Raw genomic sequence first — 21,618 nt, 5'->3', positions numbered from 1 at the left:
GAAGACAACTAGAGGTACCCCGAATAAGGAAGAAAGATGAGGTCCTGTTTTTGCCCTGCTGCTGTGACAAATACCTGGACAAAAGGCAATGCAGGGAAAGAGAGGGTTTATTTGGGTCAGATTTCCAGCTTACGGTCCCTTACTACAAGAAAGTAAAGGCAGGAACTTAAAAATCACAGCCACGATCAAGAACAGAGAGAGAGAAATGCATGCATCCTTGCTTGCTTGCTCTTAGTTTTCCTCACTCTTATATAGGTTAGAGCACAGCCTAGGGAATGGTGTTGCCTGCAGTGGGCCGAGTCAATTAACTACCACAACAATCCCTCGTGCTCAGAGGCTAACTAGATAATTCCTCATTAAGAACCTCTTTGCCAGGTGTTTTTAGACTGTAACGACTTGACAGTTGAAATGAAGCAGTCCAGAAATGGACAGTGAGACACCATTCCTGAAAATGGGTGCAGATGTTGAGAACGTAGCCCCTCCTAGGTATATATATAAAGTGTCCAGATGACAATATTAGATGGGGGGATAGGATGAAGCAGGATGTTCTGCCTTGGTATTTGATGGCATACAGTGCACTCTATTTTACAAGTGGTATTATTTTGGGTGCTCTATTTCTTTATTAATTAAAACAATATAATCTTGTCATCCCATGCCATTGATATTTGACTGAGTATTCCGTTTGTCTTGTTTTTACAATATTTAATGTTTCAACTTTAACTGCTTTCTTTCTTCATCTTCCCTAAATAGTAAAGTGTCCATAAATGCCATCCACCTAATCTCCTCTAGAACCTCTTACAGATGTGTAATCCAAAATAACACTAAGGTATAATCAATCAGCTTAGATACAGGGGGCAAGGGATACCTGTAAATTGAAAGGAAGATACGGTTATAATTTGGGGGCTAGGCTGCAGAGATGTGGCAGTGGTTAAGAGTATTGGATGCTGGTCTAGAGGATCATTTAGACATATCTAGCCTAAATGAGGACTATAAAACCCAAGCCACAAATGTCCGAGTCTCATTTGGTGTGGTCTGTATTGATGAGTCCATGGACACTTATCTTCTTTTCCTTCTGCCATTTAATCACCTACTGGAGGTTCCAGATAAGAGCTATAAATGAAATTGGTTACACAGCTGGGCTGTGTGAAATTCATGACAGAGAACATCGTTTGCAAACAGTTCTGAATTCAGCTGTAAGCAGACATGTTCACACTGTCTTATAGTCCTCCACTGACTTGTGGGTATCTCTTGTATGGGGTTGGTAGTTAGTGTGATTGCAGCAGAGGGCTCCTCCACGATTCACAAGAAGATGACTGTTCAGAATTTCAACTTGAACTGCATTGACACTTCAACTTCTTAGAGTTGCTGGGTATGGAGGAAACACCAGCATCTAGTTGAGAGTATCTTCAGCAGTGAAGGGGTTAACCAAGTGAACGAACTTTATCTTCTGTCCAGTGAACCCGTGGTTTGCTTACTAAATCTCCGGTAAATGATTGTTAGAGACCTGTCATTGATAGCTGTTGCTAAGGGCTGCCTTTCAAGAGCCCATTGATTCCTCTGTGCCGGGTGAAGCATCATCCTTTAGCCTGTTGCTTAGCCAAACCTACTCAGCTCTGCCTGGGAAAGGATCTGCCAGACGAAGCAACAATGAATGAAGACTACGCTAATATAAATGAAGACTATGCTGATATCTATGATACAATCCAAAAGAGGACTACAGATGAGGCTCCAGCCCTGCAGGAGGAAAATGATGCTCCTTTGTATGATAGAGTTCATGAAGACGTGTGGACCGAAAACAATCTGTATGCCACCAGGCTAGAAAGCCAAGAGTACGACTATTTATCACCGTATGTCTCGAAAAGTGACGAGGTCACCCCAACCTCTCTGGAGCCAGAAGCAGATGGCTACCTCCTGCCTGATGAGGTATATTCTGAGCTCCGGGAAGTCGAGGATGTCTCAGTGGGAGACTCAAATTCACCAAGCCAGGACCCAGAGCCTTACGTGTGGGAAAAGCCTCAGGAAAATGAAAGATCGGTCAAGGAAGAGCTGGAAGAGGTGCCTTCTTTATTGAGCTTCCGGGTTCAGCACAGCAAGGTCCTTGCCACAAACCAGGAAGACTCCCCTACCTGCCCTTCTGCGGCTGCTGGTTTGGAGGAAAAGACAGCAGCTTCCAGCAGCCCTGAGATTTTCCTGTTTGTGAAGGTAAGGGCTGTCTCTGACAGGCACACCTACACAGGGTGAAGGGTTCAGAGTTTTGTTTTGCTCTGTGGATCGGGGATAGTGTACGATGTCCTAGCGAGTGGGTCACCAGCCATACTTCAGAGCAGAGGTGATTAAATTGGTCATTTGGAATAGTGCCAGGACTTCTCAAAATGATCAGAATCCGAAAGTCCATTTGAAGTGTGTGTTTAATCATCGACTTTTATAAACCACAGGCAAAGCACTTTCTAAGAGATGAAACAAGTGCTCAGAAACTGCCGCTCAAATCTTTACATCTGCATTTTCCCGCTTGGTTAACTTTTCTTTTGCCAATGTCATTTTTCAAAATGAAACCAAAGCCAGCGAGAGGACGTCTTATCTCCTTTCAGGTACTTGAGTCTCCTCCTCCTTGCATTTCTAAGGTTGTACAGACTTCAGATACTTGGCCAGAAAATGATGTATCTGTCGTCATATCTGCTCTGCCAACACCAATAAAACTCAAAAAATAATAGTTTGAGAAGTACCTAGACGCCAATCATGTGTTAATATTTAATGCCTATGATACCGAAACAAAGGCATTTGGTGATCTTTGTCTTAGATCGATAATATAAAGGTTATAAATATGGACATTACCAAGATGTAAAGTGATTTAGAGTTAAACAAGTCACTCAACCCCCTACTTACCATGGCAGTCACCTTCACGTGAATTTCTTCATGTGAAAACACATTGGTGTATATTGCTGTTTCTGGCTAATAAAAATGAATACTAAGGTTGGGAAGATGTCTCCGTGGTTAAAGCCTAGATGCTCAAGTGTGAGGGATGGAGTTCAGATCCCAGAACCTACGTAAATGCCAAGTGGGTATGGCGGTCTGGCTGTAACTCCAGTCCTCCCAAGGCAGACATAGACCATCCCTGGAGCAAGATGGTTACTAAGATTAGCTGAATTATCAAGCTCTCGGTTCAACAGAGAGGCTTTGTCCCAATGAATAGGGTGAAAACCAACCTAAAAGACTGCTGATGCTGGCCCTAACCTTTTATATGCATATTCCTGCATGCAGGCACACACACATGCACCCAAGACATGCACCACATACACACAAGAGAAAAAAGTATGGCTGCTCCTGGGCCTGGGATATATCTCAGTTCGTAGAGTTCTTGCTGACACAGACATCTCATACCACCTTGAGCGTCACAAAAAATTTCTAGTCCTGGCAGAAATCTAATCTTAGTACAGGAAGGTGGAGACGAGAAGCTCAGAAGTCCAAGATTATCCTTGGCTCCATTCCAGGCTAACTTGGAATACAAGAGGCTTTGTTTCAAAAAACAATTACTCTATGAACCTTTGAAACTCCATGCCATGATAATCTCTTCCCATGATGGTTATATACTGCAGGCGAAGTGAGCTTTTTCAGTGGAGCACTTCAGTATACACTGCTTTGTGCTTTGTGTTGTGTCTTGTGTTTTACGTATCGTGTCTCCCTCAATCTACCTTTTAAAAATCTCACATGAAGCTTCTTTGGGTAGTACCATGCCAAGCACTGAGGAGAGAAGGGGTGGGGAAGATATGACTTTCGCTCTTAAGAGATGGACACCATGTTGTGAGAGACAGAAGGACAGTGGAATGCTCCGTGTGTTCCAGAGGAGGTGCGGAGCTGTGCAAAGAGAAATCAGTAGAGGCTCCATGGAGGAGGTGGCATCAAGCAACCTGCCCATCTTTGTGTCCACATCAAAATGACATCGCAGTGTTCAAACTCACTTTTTAAGAAACTGGTTGATTTTTTTTTTTAACGAAGGAAAATGACACAAATGCACACCATTTGTCACGGGCAGCAAAAATGTCATTAACCAAGGCAGAATGGCTTCCAAAATTAATTATTCGAGAGACAGAAGGAGTCTTATGTGCCTCAGGCTAGCCCCCAACTTGCTGTAGCTGAAAAAGGCCTTGAACTAACCTTCCTGCCTCTACCTCTCTTGTGCTGCAGTTACAGGAGTACACCACCAGGCTGGGTTTTATGCACTGCTGGACTTTCTTTTCTCTGTGCACCTTAGGCAAGCATTCTGCCAACTCAACTAGATTTGAGATTGCAAATTAATTTTTGTTGAATTATTAGTTTCTCTCCACTCCAGTTTGCTCACTGGAAAAGTGTATGCTACACTGACAGATCCCTCATAGGGGTGTCCTGAATAATAAAACAAGGTAATGCATGTAAAGTGCTTGACACCTTGTCTGATATATGGTGAGTGCCAATATACAGGGGCCTGAATAATTTATTCTACTGAATTTGAATCTTACAGAAATAACTTTTATTTTAAGCACAATGTTTGTTGCAAGTAAGCCCTGAGAAACTATACGTTTGTTTTATTCTATTATGAAAGCGTAATGATGTGGAAAGAACACTGGTCTATTCTTCTATGCCAATTGTATCGTATGAAATATTCCTGGGCCCGAATTTCCCCACACTTGAAATGCCATCTACTCCAGTTCTTCCGGTCTTTGGTTCCCAGGTGCATAGCCCTAGCTGTTCATCAGCTGTGTACACAGATGAAGCCTTCAATCATCCAGTCCAGGAGAATGACGAAGGTGATCATCTCTAAATGTGGATGTGGTTAGAAAGATTGACCTAGAACCAATATTCCTGTGTATCCGTGGCTCTTGTGAAGCCCGTCTCTATAAAATATTGACAACCATGATCAACAGAGCCTGTCTGTGATTAGATCACTCATGATGTCCGAAAGGAGAGATACACAGCTTGTGGAAGGAATAGGTTTGAGCAGAACTAAAACTTTTCATAGGAAATATAAAGAGTGTCATCCTGAAGGCAGGTGACATAACATAAATGACTATATCTGGTATCTTTGAGACTCATAGTCATGAGCTTGTGGTACACTGTTTCTCAACCTGTGGGCCATAGCGGATATCCTGCATATCAGAAATTTACGTTATAATTCATGAAAGTAGCCAAATTGGTTATGAAGTAGCAATGAAATAATTTTGTGGTTGGGGGACACCACAACATGAGAACTGTATTAAAAATAGCAGCATTAAGAAAACTGAGAAGCACCATCTGGCCAGCGGCAAACTGAGACCCTGGCTACTCTATCAAGAGTATTTTCTTATCTGGCTTTTATTTGGTTCTGTGGGGTCTTGCTTGTGTTTCTGCCGTTGTTTGTTGTCTCCAGGCAGAGTCCCATGGAGCCTAGGATGGCTTCAAACTCATTATGTACTTGAGGATAACCTGGAACTCCTGATCTTCCTGCCTCTACTTCCTAAGTGCTGGGATCATGGCTGTGTGCCTCCTTCAGGATCACAGAAGTTGTGTTTCTAAAGGAATGATTTTTATTATAACTTGACACAGGATAGAAGATGCTTCGCTGAATACTTTTATTACTATAGATTAATAATAAAAATGCTCACAAGGATTTTATTGAGGATTTTATCAGGAGGTTGTTGTAATGCCAAGGGTCATGGAATCCAAGATAGGCTACTCAACCTAATTCATGTGGTCATAGAATGTTAGAATTACAATTAAAAATGATAAAATCAACATACATATTTACCAAGTCCTCTTAAATGGTAGCATTTTACATATTTTATATTATACAAATACATTCTTAATACACCACACTGATATAATACATAAGTGAAAAAATGGATGAGAATTGTGGATGAGTGCTGACTTGTTATGTCAATGAGATGTACACTGTAAAAGATCATATCGATTCCTAGGCCTTGGTATCAGTCAGGATTGTCTAGTGTCACAGAACTCATGAAATGAATCTATATAAGTACATATCAAGGGAATTTGTTGGGATGACTTGCAGACTGCAGTCCAGCTAATCCAACAATGGCTGGCAGTGAATGTAAAAACCCTGAATCTAATAATTGCTCAGTCCCACAAAGCTGTGTATCTTCAGTATATGCTGGAATTCAGAAGTAGCCTCCAATATCATTGAAGGAGTGGATATGATAGCAAGGCAAGGACAAGCAGGCAAAGGGCAAAGCTTTCTTCCTCCATGTTCTTATATAGACATTCACTCAAAGGCATGGACCGCAGTAAAGATATTGAGTCGTCCCACCTCAAGATCCAAATTAAAGGCCTGTATCACCCAGCCTTTAGACCCAGTTTAAAGATGTCTGTCTTCCTGCCTCAGAACCTGGACAAAGGTGTGTGTCTTCACACCTCAAAGGTCTGGACTAGAAGTGGACTTACCCACTTCAGACCAAGGGAAAAATCTCTCACAGGTGCACCCTCCATTTCTGCACTATAGTTCACTCCAGGTATAATCATGTTGACAACCAAAAACAGCCATTACAGCCTTCATTCTCCCATGCTACATGGAGGCATGGGACTTTTTCCTGGGCCAGTGCCTGCTGAGATCAGGTCTCTTGAGTATCCAAGTTCTTCCTACAATCTTCCATAAGCATCTCCTTTAATCCATTTGCCTTTAAGACAAACAAGGTTATCATTGTAGGTGAGAAACTATAGAACCTCATTGAGTGATGAGAGAGAGGAGGCTGGACCTGGATGTTGAACCACACAGTTCAGCTAAAGCTGAAGAAGGCTAGCCCCAGCAACACACAGCAGAGGAACACAAGAATATGACTTACGTTCCTGAAGTTGGGTGGGTGGGAGTCTATGGAGGTCCTAGATAGCGAACATGGAGAGCTAACATGTCACTTTACCTACAATCTAAGGAACATGGAGTTTATCCTGGAAGCTATCAAGAGTAATAGAATTATTTTGGGGAGTCAGAGCAAAGCACTGTACCAGATAACAGGCAACCTAATTACATGCCACCTAGAGCAGGACCAAGACATCTATATGATTCATGTCTAAGATCCATTCAAAGATTTAATTGTAAAGGACAGTGTGCAATTAAGGCTGTTTCCTTCCAACTCATTATGGTGTATACCCAAATATTTAAGTGCTGGGCTCTAACACACAGAAAACTTTAGTAATTAGTAATTAATGTAATATTATTTTATAGATGGCCTCATAGACTCTCTAGAGACTCCCCCATCCCAGGTCTCTGGCATATCCTGGAGTTACTCTTCCTCCCTATACCCACCACCAATTTCCATTTACTCTCCTGGCCCTATCTTTCTTCCTACATCTGATTCCCACCCTCTTTCCCCTCCCCATCCCTTCTGCCTGACTTTGGATCCTGTTCCCCTAACTGACATGCCTTGTCTGGCCTCAGTGGGAGAGGATGTGCCTGGTCCTGCAGTGACTTTATGTGCCAGGGTGGGTTGGTACCTGGGGTGGGGGTGGAGCTTCCCCTTCTCAGAGGAAAAGGAGGGAGAGGCTGTATGAGGGGGTCTAGGAGGAGGGGGCTGCAATTGGGACCTAAAGTGAATAAATGAATGTTAAAACAACAAAACCCCCCAAAACAAAACAAAAGAATACATAAGCCCGAGCTTGTCTCTTGAGCACTTGTTCTTCCACAGAACCAATGAAGCATACAGAAACGAAGCAATGGGTGGGTGTCGACAGACCACTATTCTTGTTATGACTTCACCTTAATTACAATGCTGAGAACTCTATCAAGACTCAGTCACATTCAAAGTCATTTCTGAGGGGCCCATGTGAACTGCTTTGCTTTGAAAATCAATTTCACCAACCAAAGAAGTCCACAGAATCCCAGTACCATGTCAAAAAGATTACAACCCAATAAGAAGAAGACAACTTAAGCGTCTTCCACAGAGCTGTCTTTGGCAAGCTGGTACTCTAGGCTGTTAGTCAAGGGTGCTTTTCTTTGCATTGACACCTGTGGCTTGGGAGGCTGAAAGTTCATCTTGATGTTTCAGAAGGCCCAAGAATGTTCCAAGATTCTGTGCAAAATATTCTGCATCAGGTGACTTCAGAACCTTCTCTTGGAAATCTGCCATTGTGACATAGTCTTTTTTCCCCTACATGGGCACTCCTGCTCCGAAGCCCATGTGGGAGGGAGTAGAGCTGACTTCAGTGAAACCTACTTTGTCTTTCTGTGTAGTCAACTGTTTTCTCTAAACCTTTCTGTCATCTTGAGGAATCTCTTCAAAAGATTAAAAGGGAGTGTTACTCAAACGGGGATTATATTAATTCTCAAAATGAAGGTGGTAGGAGACAATATGTCTAAGTGTTGGTTGAACTCGTCCTAAAGAAATTCAAATATCTGTTCATCTTAGATAGGGCAAGAAAATAGAAGGAACCATTCCACCTAAGACACCTTGGAAAGTCAATAGGTCTTTTTGTTTCATAGGAGTATAAGTGAGGGGTTACTTACAGGAGCCTGGGTGATACTCAAAGAACTACATCCATAGAAAGTACCACCTGCTTCTGAATGTTGACATTATTTTCCCAGCTACATAGATGGAGTCCTCATTACATACACTTAAGCTCCACACTCTATACATTTTCCAAAGACCACATGCAGCCGGGATAGAATTTCATATAGCTAGGAGGAGAGGATCAGGAAGGACTGAGCACTATGACATCAGAAAAGTGTGTAATGATGTTTCTAAGCCCCCTTCTATGAGGAAATATTGACAAACCCTCTCACTATCATACAGACTCATTTTCTCCATCTGGTCAACCCTTTTCTTTCTGGACTCATGTTCCCTAAGAAGATATCTCCAACCCTCAAGGGAATTCTGAGGGTCCTTTCTTCAGCACTTAGCTTTGTCATAATGGTCATCACTGCAGATTGCCATGATCTGGTTGGCTGGTTCTTCTCAGTTCCCCACTGAACAGAAGCCTCCACAGTGAAGGCCCTTTCCAGTCACCTCTTGCTCCTATATGACCCCCACAGTTAGCAGAATCTGGCCCACAGTTGAGGCTGAGAAATACCAGTTGAACAGAATTGACCTATGTTGGTTATGGGAACTTTAGTTGGGCTTGCCTTTGGGTGGTTCATTTCTTGCTGTGCTCTGGGACACTAGCTAAGCACTCAAGCAAACCCCCACGTCTCTGAATGCGGGTGGGAAACCAGCTGGTACACAGAGAGAAAAAACTGAGTCTCCAATCACATTCTCCACTGCAAGTTAAATACTTGGAAACGATTTGTCTAGTTATTTTGGCTGCGTTTATGGAGCAGGGTCCTGTGAAGACTACTCAATGCTTGCACACTAGATTCTCTTACTCTACTACCTGGAAGGACAAAGTCTCACCAATCCAATGTGCGGACCTGGTGTTGTTTCTCCTACTCCATTCAGTTCTTTTCCTAGATTTCATATAGTTTCTTCAAATGAGTATGTAAGTCTGGACATAGCCATATACTTAAGAGCATCTGATATATGCTCTTGTCCTGTCTGTCTGTCCACCCACCCATCCATCCATTCATCCATCCACCCACCCATCCATCCCTATCTATCTATCTATCTATCTATCTATCTATCTATCTATCTATCTATCTATCTATCAATCTATATATCAATCTATCTTCCCCGGTGTTTAGAACTGACAATTCCAGCTGCCTCAACCTGCTCAAATTCCAAAGCCCATTATTTACTGGCATAGAGACTGGTAGACTGTATGTAGATCCTATAGTACCTGTTCTGCGTATCTGAAAATCACTTTTTTCAAATCATTTTCCAGCAGTAATGCTGAAGTCTGATTTCTTTTCTTCTCTCCCAACCTGTAGCTGGGATGATCTAAGGTGAACATAAGTCCTCATTTCTTTTGAGCTGCCTCTCCTTCCTTTCTCTGAGTTTGAATTGAAGTGCCCAGTACAGTCACAAAGTGTAACACAGTTGAATGGCCCTGGCATTATTTGTAAAATGACAGCTTCAGCAAATATGTTGGCCTCTGGTGAAAGGTTCCTTTCTGACCCTTATTCTTCCTCTCCTAAAGGTGTGTTGTATTTGCAAAGTCTTTATCTTTTTGTTTTCAGTTCTCAGCATATCCTAGATAATTATTCACAGACAAAGTTACAAATATATCTCATCTGCTAATCTCATGCCATTTGAGCCTCTGGAGTTGCTATAATTTCCTTTGGGAGAACATAAGGAAAGTTGTTTGTATTCCTGCCAAGGTGAACTCCTATTGGCAAGCTATATGCCCATACCCAGCCTCAGTGTTCGGAATCTACCTGTGTATGAATTCCAACGTATGCATGTGAAAGCCACTTGGATTGGCAGTGCTGTTCCTAAATCGAAGACATTCCTTCAGAAACATGAGACGGGGGTTGTGGATATGCCTTGTGAGAGAGATTCTTGCCACACAGTCATGAAAAGCAGAATCTGAATCTCCAGAACTTACATAAAGCCAGACATAGAAGTACAAGTCTATAATCTCATTGCTTCCCCGGTGAAATGGGAGAAATCCAGAAACCCATCAGCCAGCAAGCCTGGTATACATGGCAATGAACAACAAGAAACCCTACCTCAAGGGAGCTATAAGGTGATGACTGACATCTAACCACCATGTGCACACCATGGCATGCACATGCCCCCACTCACATGCAGGAACATGTAAAAACATGCATATACACATATCTCTCACACATGCAAAGATAACGAAGCTCAAGACTGGCTGGTAAGGATAGCACATATTTTCATCTGAAACTAAGTGATCCGTTTATGCTCGTAGTGGCAAACGTCAGCCATCTGGGCTGGAAGCCACACCCCTTTCTTGTGCTTTGTAACTGAGTTCTTTCTCCTCCCTGAAGGAGCCTTTGGATCAACAATAAACACCAGGTCTGTTAAAAGCCATCAGCTGCACTGAGAGGGCTTACAGGCAACAGTCACATGGCAACCATTGAAATAAATAGCAGGATGCATTGTTTAGCAAACATTTAATGTTCCGAGGTTTCAATGCTCACACCTAAGGTAAATATGGAAGGCAGGCACAATGACTGGAACGAGTGCCTATTGTTCACTGTCCTGTGGCTACAGACATGCCTGTGCTTTTGTTCTTCTGTGGTGAAAGGGAAGAATGCAGCGGGTATCATTTTAATATCTACAGTAGCAACTCTCTGGAAACTGGCTCCGCTCTTCCAGAATATTATTCCAAGTGACAGGCACAAGTACATGCAGCTGTTTCTGTGTAATTAATTAAAATGGAATAAAATGAGAGTCAGTTCTTCAATCCTGTGGGCCATGTTTCAAGTGTGCCCGCCCACATTGGGAAATGCAGACAAGGAACCAGTCTGTCAGCATAGAGCGTCTCACAGAGCGGTCCTGTGGTAGGGTAATGGAATCGGAGTTCATCTCTGCTGTGAAGACCTGTCAGTTATGTGGCCACGGGTCCTTCTAGGGACTTTATTCTTGTCTAAAGGCAGGAGGCGGAGTGACTGGTCTTCATGAGTTGGAAGCGTGCTCGTGCACACAAAGTACTGGTGGAAACCATTCGATTTTATAAGCAAGGCCTATAGCATCTGTCTGTGCAAACAGGCCAATATTAAATTATGTCTACTTAGGCAAAGCTATGAAAGCAGAATGGACACTTGCAAATCATAGCAGAGCTGTCAGGATCCGACGGCTATACTGAGAACTAGTGAGATATCTCTGAGGCACAGTGCTCTGTCAATGCCTCAGAAATAGAAAAGTAAGGTGCCACTCCCTCCAGCTACCAGGGCCAAGTGTGGACACAGAAAGTAGGGTCCTTTGCTCTACCACCTTTTTTTTTTGAATCTCAAGAACTTACCAGATCATTAGTGTTCATAAAGAATCCTTGAGAGGTAGCAGACATAGTGGTACAGACCTGTAATCTCAGCAACTAGAGAGGTAGAAGCAGGAGGATTGAAGGTTTAAGGTCAGCCTGGGACGCAGGTTAAGTTTAAACCAACTAAGGCAAAGAGTGAGAAACTGGCTAGAACGGTAGCTCATTGATGTAGTGTACCCAGCACATGTGAGGCCTGAGTTTCATTCCCCAGAAAAGATTTTGATATTAGCAAAAAAAAAAAAAAAAGAAAGAAAAAAGAAACAAAAAAAAAACCAAAGGTTTTTTTTGACAAAAGTGAAGCAGGGACAGTTATCTAGGCTAAGATGAGGGTTATTACATATACCAGAAAATACTAGATGGCGCCTCAACAATGCCCTCGCTCCATAATAAACATTTTATAGTTGCATGGGGTGAGCCTCTGATTGGTCCTCTGCTCTCTCTAAGGTTTCTCTTTATATGTCTTAAATCAGCAGGTCAATAAATCTTTATTGTGCCTGTACTCTGCACCTCACGTGCCGGCAGTGTGAGCGGCAGAAGGGCAATGTGAGGTGGGGCCCTCTTTGCGAGACTCTGACCAGCCGGCTCAGGAGGATTACCATTGAGAATGACTTAAAAATTGATTCTCGAGGTGAGGTAGTGTTGGGCTCTAGAATCTATGATTCAGGGGGGCTATGTTAGAGCAGTAGCTCTGAGTCAAGAGCAAACACTGTTGAGCTGCATAAATAGGGCAAAAAATTTAATTTTTGATTTATAGCTCTAAGTTATTAAAATTTAGTCTCCGTTGCGTGCCAAGTGTTCTGTTAGGTTGCTGACACTGAAAAAAAATCTATGAGAAGATTATTCCGTATACTTTTCCGTCTAAACGTTACTTTGCAACAAACTAGAATCACCTGAGAGGAGAATTTCAAATGAGGAATTGTATAAATCAAATTGGCCAGTGCCATATTTGAGGGGGGAGGGTTCTTGATTATTACTTCTTGAAAGAGCCCACTAAGGGCAATACCATTCCCTACCAGGAGGTCCTGAATCACATAAGGAACCAAGCAAATAAGCAAGAAGGCAGCATGGGTGCACATGCTTCTTGACCGTGCATGCAATATGGTTGGCAGTTTGTTGGGGTTCATGCCTTGACTTCTCCAAGTCAATAGTTAGCCAAATGAGCCCGTTCTCCCCTCAGCTGCTTTTGGTTAGGATGCTTTCTCACAGCAACATAAATGAACCTAGAGCCAATGATAAAGTGCTTGCCATACAAGCAGGAGGAACCGAGTTTCATCTCCTGCATCCATGTTAAAATATAGATGGGGTGGTATGATTTTATAATCCCAGGGTGGGGGAGTTGGACTTAGGAGAATCCCTGAGGTTCACTGGCCAGCTAGCCTAGCCTGCTAGATAACCCTAAGGCTTGGTGAGAGATTATAATTTAAAAAACATGATGGGCGGTTCCTGAGGAGCAATGCCTTAGGCTTACCCCTGGTCTCCACATGTGTGGCCACTTTTGTGTAGAATAAGCACACACAAAATACACAAGGCCTTGCCAGCATTCTCTATATAAGCAAGACAAGGGGTATCCCTGGCCCCCCTGCACAACACAGTAGAAAGTGATGGGGGGAAGGGAGTGACTGGTTTCTCCGGAAGTAGTAGGAAGCCCTGGAAATAAACACCATGGAGAAATCCAGCTGGAGAGGCAGGAGGCAAAGTAAAACAGAAAGCCGAAAGAATCAAAAGGTGTTTGGGATCAGCAAAGAGTTCTGAACGTGTTGGAAAAAACAGAGAGTGGATGGCACTGAAAATCAATGTTGACAACAGGAGCAAGCCTCAGAGTGCCACATGACAGAGTTGAATTGTATCGTTGGGGTCACCAAAGGCGAAATAGTACGACCACTTGATTGCATCTATACACATAGGTATCCAGACACAAGAGAGTGGGAGCAGGTGGGTGACTGCCTCAGGTACCTCAGGAGTGGCATGCTAAGGGCGGCAGCTCCTGTGAGGAACCTTGAGACACTCCAGGGAGGATGGCATTGAAGGCCGTTATATGGAGGAAGAACTTAAGAGATGAGGTGTCCAGTTGGATGCAGACGGTCCTGTGGATTCAAACGTCGGTTAGGGAAGATGTAATGCTTTGTGGAGTGGGAAGGGTTGATCGGCTCTGTCGGCAGGCATATGGGCAGGGAATTTCAAAAGGGATCGAGAGGCGGGATCTTTCAGAAGATAGAATACTGTGGAATGATTTTACGGGTTTTTTTTTCTTGAGAAGGACAGATATCTACTCATCTCAGATAGGTGACAGTTGCCAGAGCACACAAATGATTCCACATGCGTTTGTCTACCTTGCTGAACCAAGTCATTTACTGGAGGAATTGGCAGGAGTGGTTTGACTCAAAGGCACCTGCATTCCTGAAAAGCCCGCTCCATGAGTGGACAGATGATTCAGAGATGCATGCCTGGAGCTCTGTGCTCAGCCTGTAGGCAACTCCACTGAAGAGTCTCTGTCCACTCCCATACAGGTTGATGGTTAATTATGTGACCTGAGGGGAGAGGTTTAGTGAATCTCGTAACTTCCTGTACTTCTTGGCCTTGCATCCTGTGAATTTATATGACTTCCTGTGTCTCTTAAGGCTCCACCCAGAAGAGAATTTTAAAAAAATATAGCCACAGTGCAGGAAATAGGGCTTTCTCACAATAGTGTAATGGGTTGGCTTGTACTGGTCACCTTGCTGTGGAAAATAGGAAGTGAGTTCTCTGGGTCCTTTTTTTTTGTTAATAGTGTTGATATTTTTTAATTCTTAAAAACATATTTTATGTGTATGGATGTTTGGCCAGTGTGGATAGCTGTATACCAGGTGCATGCAGCGCCCCTGAAGGCCAAAAAAGAGGGTGTCAGATCCCTGGAAGTAGAATTACAGCTGGCTGTGTCCCCATGCCAGTGCTAGATTGAACCTGTGTCCTCTGAACAGCAATCGTTGCTTTGAAACATCGAGCTAGCTATCCAACTCTATTAACAATTACATTTTATTTTAAATTCTATGTTTGTGGGAGTATGTGCACATAAATGCAGTTGCCTACAGAGGCCAGGAGGGGGCAGCAGAGTCCCCAGAGCTGGAGTTAACAGGCAGCTATGAGCAGCCTAACCTCACACTTGAGGTCTGAGCCATCTCTCTATCCCCAACTACCACCCATTTAGAGAGAACATTGTACGCTATAGTTTGGGTGGTGAATAGAGGGATTGAAATCAGAGACATTGGGCAAATAAAACTATACCCAGGAATTGACTAAGATTATAGAAGAGTGTTTAATAGCAAGTGTGTTTGGTCTGTAGCAGTGAGCCACTGAGGGCTTACATCAGGAAGTTATAAAGCTGCAGGTGTGCCGGGGAAAGGACAATTTTGGCTATAGTGGGCTTAACAGCCTTGCCCTCATTACCTTGGGTAGGGAAAGGAAAGTCAAGCAAGGCTAGAATGGTCTGGCTTCTCTTTTCAGATGGCTTATGGGATGGATATGGGAATGTCTGTGTGGTTATGGGAATGGACTCTAAGGAGACTCCATTGAAAATCAGAGCATGGGACATCATGACCAAACTACTTCCAGACAGACAGACCTTCCATGCAAGGACCCTGGGCAATGCAGTGTTCTTCATCTGAAAAAGAAAAGGTCTGACTAGGGTCTGCCTATCCTTAGGCCCAATCCCTTCCCAGTGAGTTTCTCTCTGACTCTCTAGCTCACAGTGTGCTATCCCGATCTATCTCGTGAAATGGTATCTATTTCTTAGAGGTTGTAAACCACCCAGTATCAATTAGGGAGTTCTTCAGGGCAAGGTCATGGAACGGAATTTGCCTATCCCAGGGTAAAGTTCTCCTCAACCTGCTGAAGTAGTTGGTCCCAGCAGCCATTGCGTACCACTTCTAAAAATAGACGCGCTATAAAACTCCAGCTTCCAGAGACGCAAGAGAAAGCATTTTGCTAAGGGCAGCAAGGCAGAGTGTGATAAAGTGTGGCCTGATGTTTGCAAAATTTCTGGAGACATCAATCTCTGGAACCTGCAACCTCTGCTCTCCATTAAAGTGGATTTACAAGGTGGGAAGGAAGGTCACTAGACATCGGAGGTTACCTTAGGGGAACCCCTTATATTTATGAAGGAACAAAGTGAAGCTGTACCACATCACAGTCCTGCCAGGATGCTCCTCCCTCGTGGTGACTTAGCGTCCAGTGAACCTGTCTCTGTTCGAGGGGTCTGCTCTCCAGAGCTAAGCAACACTTCCAGTGGCTGCTTCCTTCTCAGCAAGGGCAAGTGTTTTCTGTCCTCTCTCACCAGTTAATAAGCTCCCAGAGCCTCCAAAGCTCCAGAACTCTGTCTGCATCCTTTGGATTCCCCCGTCACTTCCTCTGTTCACTTCTGCCAGCTCCCACAAGATCTGTGGAGAGGCTTTCAACCGCTAGGCATAAAGAAAGGATTCTAAACTTTTGGAATCTGGGGACTTTGAAGTGTTTAAACAGGGCTCTTGACTTCGACTCAGCACCTTTACTCAGCAAAAGTGTCGAACAGAGGGTGTGGTATGAAAAGGTTCGCAGTTATCTGACCACAGAGAATTTCGTTTTGGGGAAATCTGAACAGAAAAGTGTGCCAAGAAATTATTGGCACTGGAAACTCCACACTGGGAAGTCTGCCTTGATTTACCTGTATCATATAAGTCCCCCGGGCAGTAGGGAAGAACACTGTGACTGTTTTCTTTTTTTTTTTTTTAGCATAAAAAGCATTTATTGCCAGGAACAAAAAGAACAGCACAAATAACTGTGGAAGGATCAGATTAACAATGTGGTAAGCGGGGCTGGGGATTTAGCTCAGTGATAGAGTGCTTACCTAGGAAGCGCAAGGCCCTGGGTTTGGTCCCCAGCTCCGAAAAAAAAAAAGTGGTAAGCAAGGAAGATAAATTTGGAGTTGCAAATATTTCAATCTTAAGTGTGACTGTTTTCTAAATGTATACACAAAGGGCAAAGAGTCAGGGTGCCTATCTATAGATAGACACCGTAATATCTATGTAGCAGATCTCTTCATTGTGATGACACTCTGATGAGGTAAGCCTCATGGGAAGTGTCCAGGCTGAGCTAAGGTTTATTGTAGGTGCTGGTGTCCATGTCCCTTTGCTTCTAAAAAGAAAAGATAACCTTTAAATTTAAATACCAAAGCAGTATATTATATAATTTATTTATTTATATTTTTACAAAAGCATTAGCTCTCTCACAATTGAGGTCTCAAAGTTAGACCTTCTATACTGCAGGGTGGCACAGAAACTCACAGTTAAACTAGGCAGGCTTGGAATCCTGGCACTTGGGAAGTAGAGGCAAAAGTTCAAAGTCGTCCCTAGGTACATGAAAAGTTCAAGGCTAGCGTGGGCTATGTGAGCGTTTACTAGAAGTTACTAGTGCTGTAGACCTGCAGGCTCTCTCCACGGCATTAGTAACTTCTGAATAAGCTCCATAATCTGCCATGGTGCTGTCTCTCTTGTAACCTTATCTGGAGCCCCGCTCGCGGAGTTTGCTTTTATGAGACAGGCTCTCATGCAGCCTAGGGGCCCTGAGGAGAGAAAATCAGGGCAAACCCAAGCTGGTATCTCTCCTCCTTATGCCTTTCTAAGTATGGGAGGTCATGAAGTTCAAGTTAGCGTGCTGATTCCCAGGCACGAGGCAGAGGGGTGGAAAGGAGAAAGAGTGCACACCAGTACCTGCTTTGATGTAACTCACTTTCCTGGCTAGGAGATCCTGGCCCTGGGAAGTGTCCGTTATGTTAGCTCATATTGTTTTAATTGAATGCTTGTCCTTATGTGAGGTAGAAGGCCTGGATTCTGATAATACATTCTCATCTACCACCCCACAAAAGCCCCCCACAAAATAATGATCCATGATTTGAATATACAATTAAATTGATGGATGTGTGTGTGTGTGTGTGTGTGTGTGTGTGTGTGTGTGTGTGTGTGTGATTGTTGTTTTGTTCTGAGACTGAAGTAGCAAAGAGGTCATATAGAGTATGGTCAACACAAAACACAACACACATTTTCTGAGCCTCAAGTGTTGGCTGATTCCAGCCTAAGGGCTGGGGCATCCCAAGTGGAGATGGACTCCTACCTGAAGGGCTTATGAGTGTTGCGGGGAGGGTGGCAGCAAACACTGGAATCAGCCTGAGGATTCCAGACTGCCTGGCTCAGCTGGGTGTTCTAGACATTCAGAGGCAAAAAAGAGTCTGTTGGTGGCTAGATGAAACAGCTTTTTAGTAATTAGAGGGAGAGATAGGGGAGAGAGAGACAGAATTACAGATAGACAGATAGGTGGAGAGACAGACAGACAGACAGACAGACAGACAGACACACACACACACAGAGAGAGAGAGAGAGAGAGAGAGAGAGAGAGAGAGAGAGTTCATACCTGATTGCAAGGTAAAGAATCTGTTAGGAATGTCAAAGGCTGATTCTTTCCAATGTGTGTGTGTGTGTGTGTGTGTGTGTGTGTGTGTGTGTGTGTGTGTGTACATGCACACACACACACACGCATGTGCTTATGTGTGTAAATGCAGATGTGTGTACATGGGCTCATACATGGAGGTCAGAAGTTGATGTCTGGTGTCAGTGCCTGCCTCTAATCCTTCATCATACAGACACACACACCACACCACACACACACACACACACACACACACACACACACACACACACACACACACTCTTCTGATTTAGTATCTCTTACTAAACCCTAAACCCAGAGCTCCTAGGCTCTACCTATCTCCACTCTTCTGTCCTGTCTCTGGGATTAGAGCTGCCTGCCTGCTTCTGTGCCTGGCTTTTTCAGGGCCTGAATTCAGGGCCTCACACTTGAATAGCAAGCATTTTATTGACTGAGCCATTTCCCCAGCCCTGCAGGCTATTTCCTGACCCTACAGTTGCAGGGTCTCACTTTAATCTCAGCACTCTAGGGAAGCAGAGGAGTGCAGATCTCTCTTAACCTAAGGCCAGCAAGATCCAGGGTAGCACAGCCATATAGTGATGCCCTGTCTCAAAATCTAAATGGAGCAACAACAGCAAAAGGCCAGGATATAAAGGGGTCTGTTGCATATCTGTCACCAGGCCTCAAGCCAATGGATAGTCTTTTTGTGGCAGAAGACCAGAGGAGAAAACACCCATTTTCCTGGCAACACTTTTTACTTGGTATTGAAATAATATGTTTGTTTGGGTGGCCAGGGGACCTATTAGTGCTTTACCAGCTAACTTTTATAGAGCAGCAAATTGGCTTGGCACCCACTCGTAACTCAGGCCTGTTGCGGGATAATTTCTTTGGGTAATTAGTGGGCCTGGTCTCCCATTAGTAGCAATCATGACATGACATTGCCCAACATCTCGGGAGGCCACATTTATTCTGTGTTTGGACAAATGGTTTATCGTCTTGACTTCCCATTAAAGGACCTTTTAAAAAACCTTCCCCTTTTATTTATGTTGGAGAATCCAACTGAGCCAAATGGACAACACCAAAGCCCAAGGCAGTCATAAGAGAGAGCTGTCTACCACCGTGCAGTGTCTGTCCTCAACTCCAGAAGCGGCAGCTGTCCTCTGAGCAGAGTGACTTTGATAGCCTTGTAGGAAGGCATAGAGCCAAAGACTCAGAGGGACACAGAGAGGATGGAGAGAGACCATTGGTATTCAGTAAGCAGCCCAAAGGCATTCAAGTGGTCCTAAATCCTCACCACTGAGAACACATAAAGTCAGTAGGCATGGTGCATTCTCCTATATGCTAGGGTCAATGGACATATGTATATATACATATACACAATGTGCCAAGGACAGATCCCTTGAGATACTACACCTAGACACAGAAAGACACACACACACACACACACACACACACACACACACACACTTCTACACGTAAAAAAATTGAAAACATTATTGGTTCCCATTTCTTACAGACTCATGGCATATATAGTAACCTATAAAAGGACCAGAGAACAAGAAACCTGGAACCTTCTTTGACTCAGAATGTCCTATAAGGAAGCACTGAGGCTAACACACCCCGTACCACAATTGGTACATCCTAAGGTTTCTGCTGGCAGCTATTGGCCTAGCCTACTGACACGGAACAAGAGTGAAAATTCTTGTCTACATAAGCCTATGTCTTTCCCTGGGATGGCTTCAGTGACTTAATGTTTGGTCACTTGCTGAAATAAATTTTGCAGAATCCTGCAATGAGATTCCTACAACTCCTGCCTAGATCCAACGGCCACGTGCAAACTGGGGCTTGTCCCTGGCCGTGTTGGTCTCTTACCTAGGAGTCACTTTGCTTCCTGGGAACACATTTAAACTTCTCTGAAGGACAAGTCAGTGATGGGCAACTCTCAGCCTCTCTCGCACCTCCCTGATATTAAAAATACATGAGGAAGAGGGGATGGTGGGAGGGAGTGATGACTTCCTGTAGAACCACGGGGAGAGTCCCAGGAGTTCATTTGTTGGACCATTTGTGACTTTTGCCTCTTTTTCCTTCATTTTCTTGCATTCTAAAACCCAGGGAGATGTTTGGACGTAGGCTAAAAATGTTTGTTAAAGGAGAAAAGCCATTCCGTTCCTAAGGATGGGAGAAAGGGTGGCTTTGACTGGGAAGGCCTAACATTCCTCCCCAAAGGCTTTCCAGGGGAGCTGAGGTCTTGTCAAAGTTGTTTGCAAAGCAAAGCAGCCCCAGTGACACAGAGTCTTTGCCATTCTCTCCCCTAGGAAGCCTGGGACAATTCAGATGAGAAGCCATTAGTCTCAAACAGCCGGAGCCTTTGTTCCCTTCCCTTTCCTCTGACCATTCTGGTTTTCATATTCTCAAATTTGAATTCTCAAATTAGATTCGGAATGACCTTTAGCATGATTGCCTATCAAGCAGAATCCATTTCCCTTGCTGTCCCCAGGGCCTGGACCTTGCCTTCTGATGCCAAGCCACCATGGCACATCAGAATGGCCCGACCCTCAGGCCAATTCTTTCCTCCGGGAGACAAGTAGCACCTGATCTAATCACCAGCTTCCCGTTGGTGAAGCGATTCTGGATGGCAGAAACCAATGAGGTTGGGAAGACAGGAGTCCATGTACTGCAGGCAAGGGCAGGAGAGGCCAGAAGGCTGACAGAGAGAGGGTGGAACTGGAAAGGCCAGGACTGCCCAAGTGCCCATGCCAAGGTAAGTGGACAGCTGTGGCAGGCTCAGGTCAGAAGGACCCAAAGTTCATGCAATCAAGAAGCCCTGCTTAACAAACCCGGGTAGAATTTGGAACACAAAATTAGCCCCAGAGGTGACTATGCATTTGGAATTTAAAAAGCCAAAACAAACCGCAGATTTGTTAAGCCTCATTGGATACTAGACCTCAAAGAAAAAGTGAGGTAACGATGCCATTCCATGCCTAGCTGTCATCTGCAGTAGTCCTGTTCTCTCTACATTTGTCCTCTCAGTTGGGTGGGGATTACAAAAATCATCGTTATGTCAGAAAGAAAGAAGATACACTTCCTTCACTGCCGCGAGTCAACAAATTCGAGTTTATTATTGATATTAGAATACAAGCTAGTTATGCTTGCAACTCCCTGCAGTCCAGGTTCTTGATCTGTCTTTCAAATCTTGGTCTGTATCACTCACCCCTCCGCCCCCAAATGGTACAAACACTACGAAACCTGGATTGTACGGTTTATAGGTGTCATAGTGAAGTCCTCCTTGACGATCAGAGGATTATATCTTCTCGCTAGACTAACCACTTTTGTAGGCAGCAT

The 21,618-nt window shown here is 43.9% G+C and overlaps 1 protein-coding gene across 1 annotated transcript in view; it reads left to right on the top strand.

Annotated features, from left to right (window-relative positions):
- The first annotated feature begins 1,143 nt into the window (after positions 1-1,143).
- Clic5 (CLIC family member 5) overlaps positions 1,144-21,618 on the top strand; it is a 145,384-nt gene continuing 124,909 nt past the window's right edge. The window contains exon 1 of the mRNA XM_087567910.1: positions 1,144-2,202. Within this exon, the coding sequence (XP_087424036.1) occupies positions 1,648-2,202 (555 nt within the window). The 5' untranslated portion in view covers positions 1,144-1,647. The remainder of the gene's footprint in view (positions 2,203-21,618) is intronic.

Source organism: Rattus norvegicus, chromosome 9 (genome assembly GCF_021556685.1).
Source record: "Rattus norvegicus strain SHRSP/BbbUtx chromosome 9, alternate assembly SHRSP_T2T, whole genome shotgun sequence".
Classification (NCBI taxonomy): Eukaryota; Metazoa; Chordata; class Mammalia; order Rodentia; family Muridae; genus Rattus; species Rattus norvegicus.
This window is presented reverse-complemented; position numbering and strand designations above follow the sequence as displayed.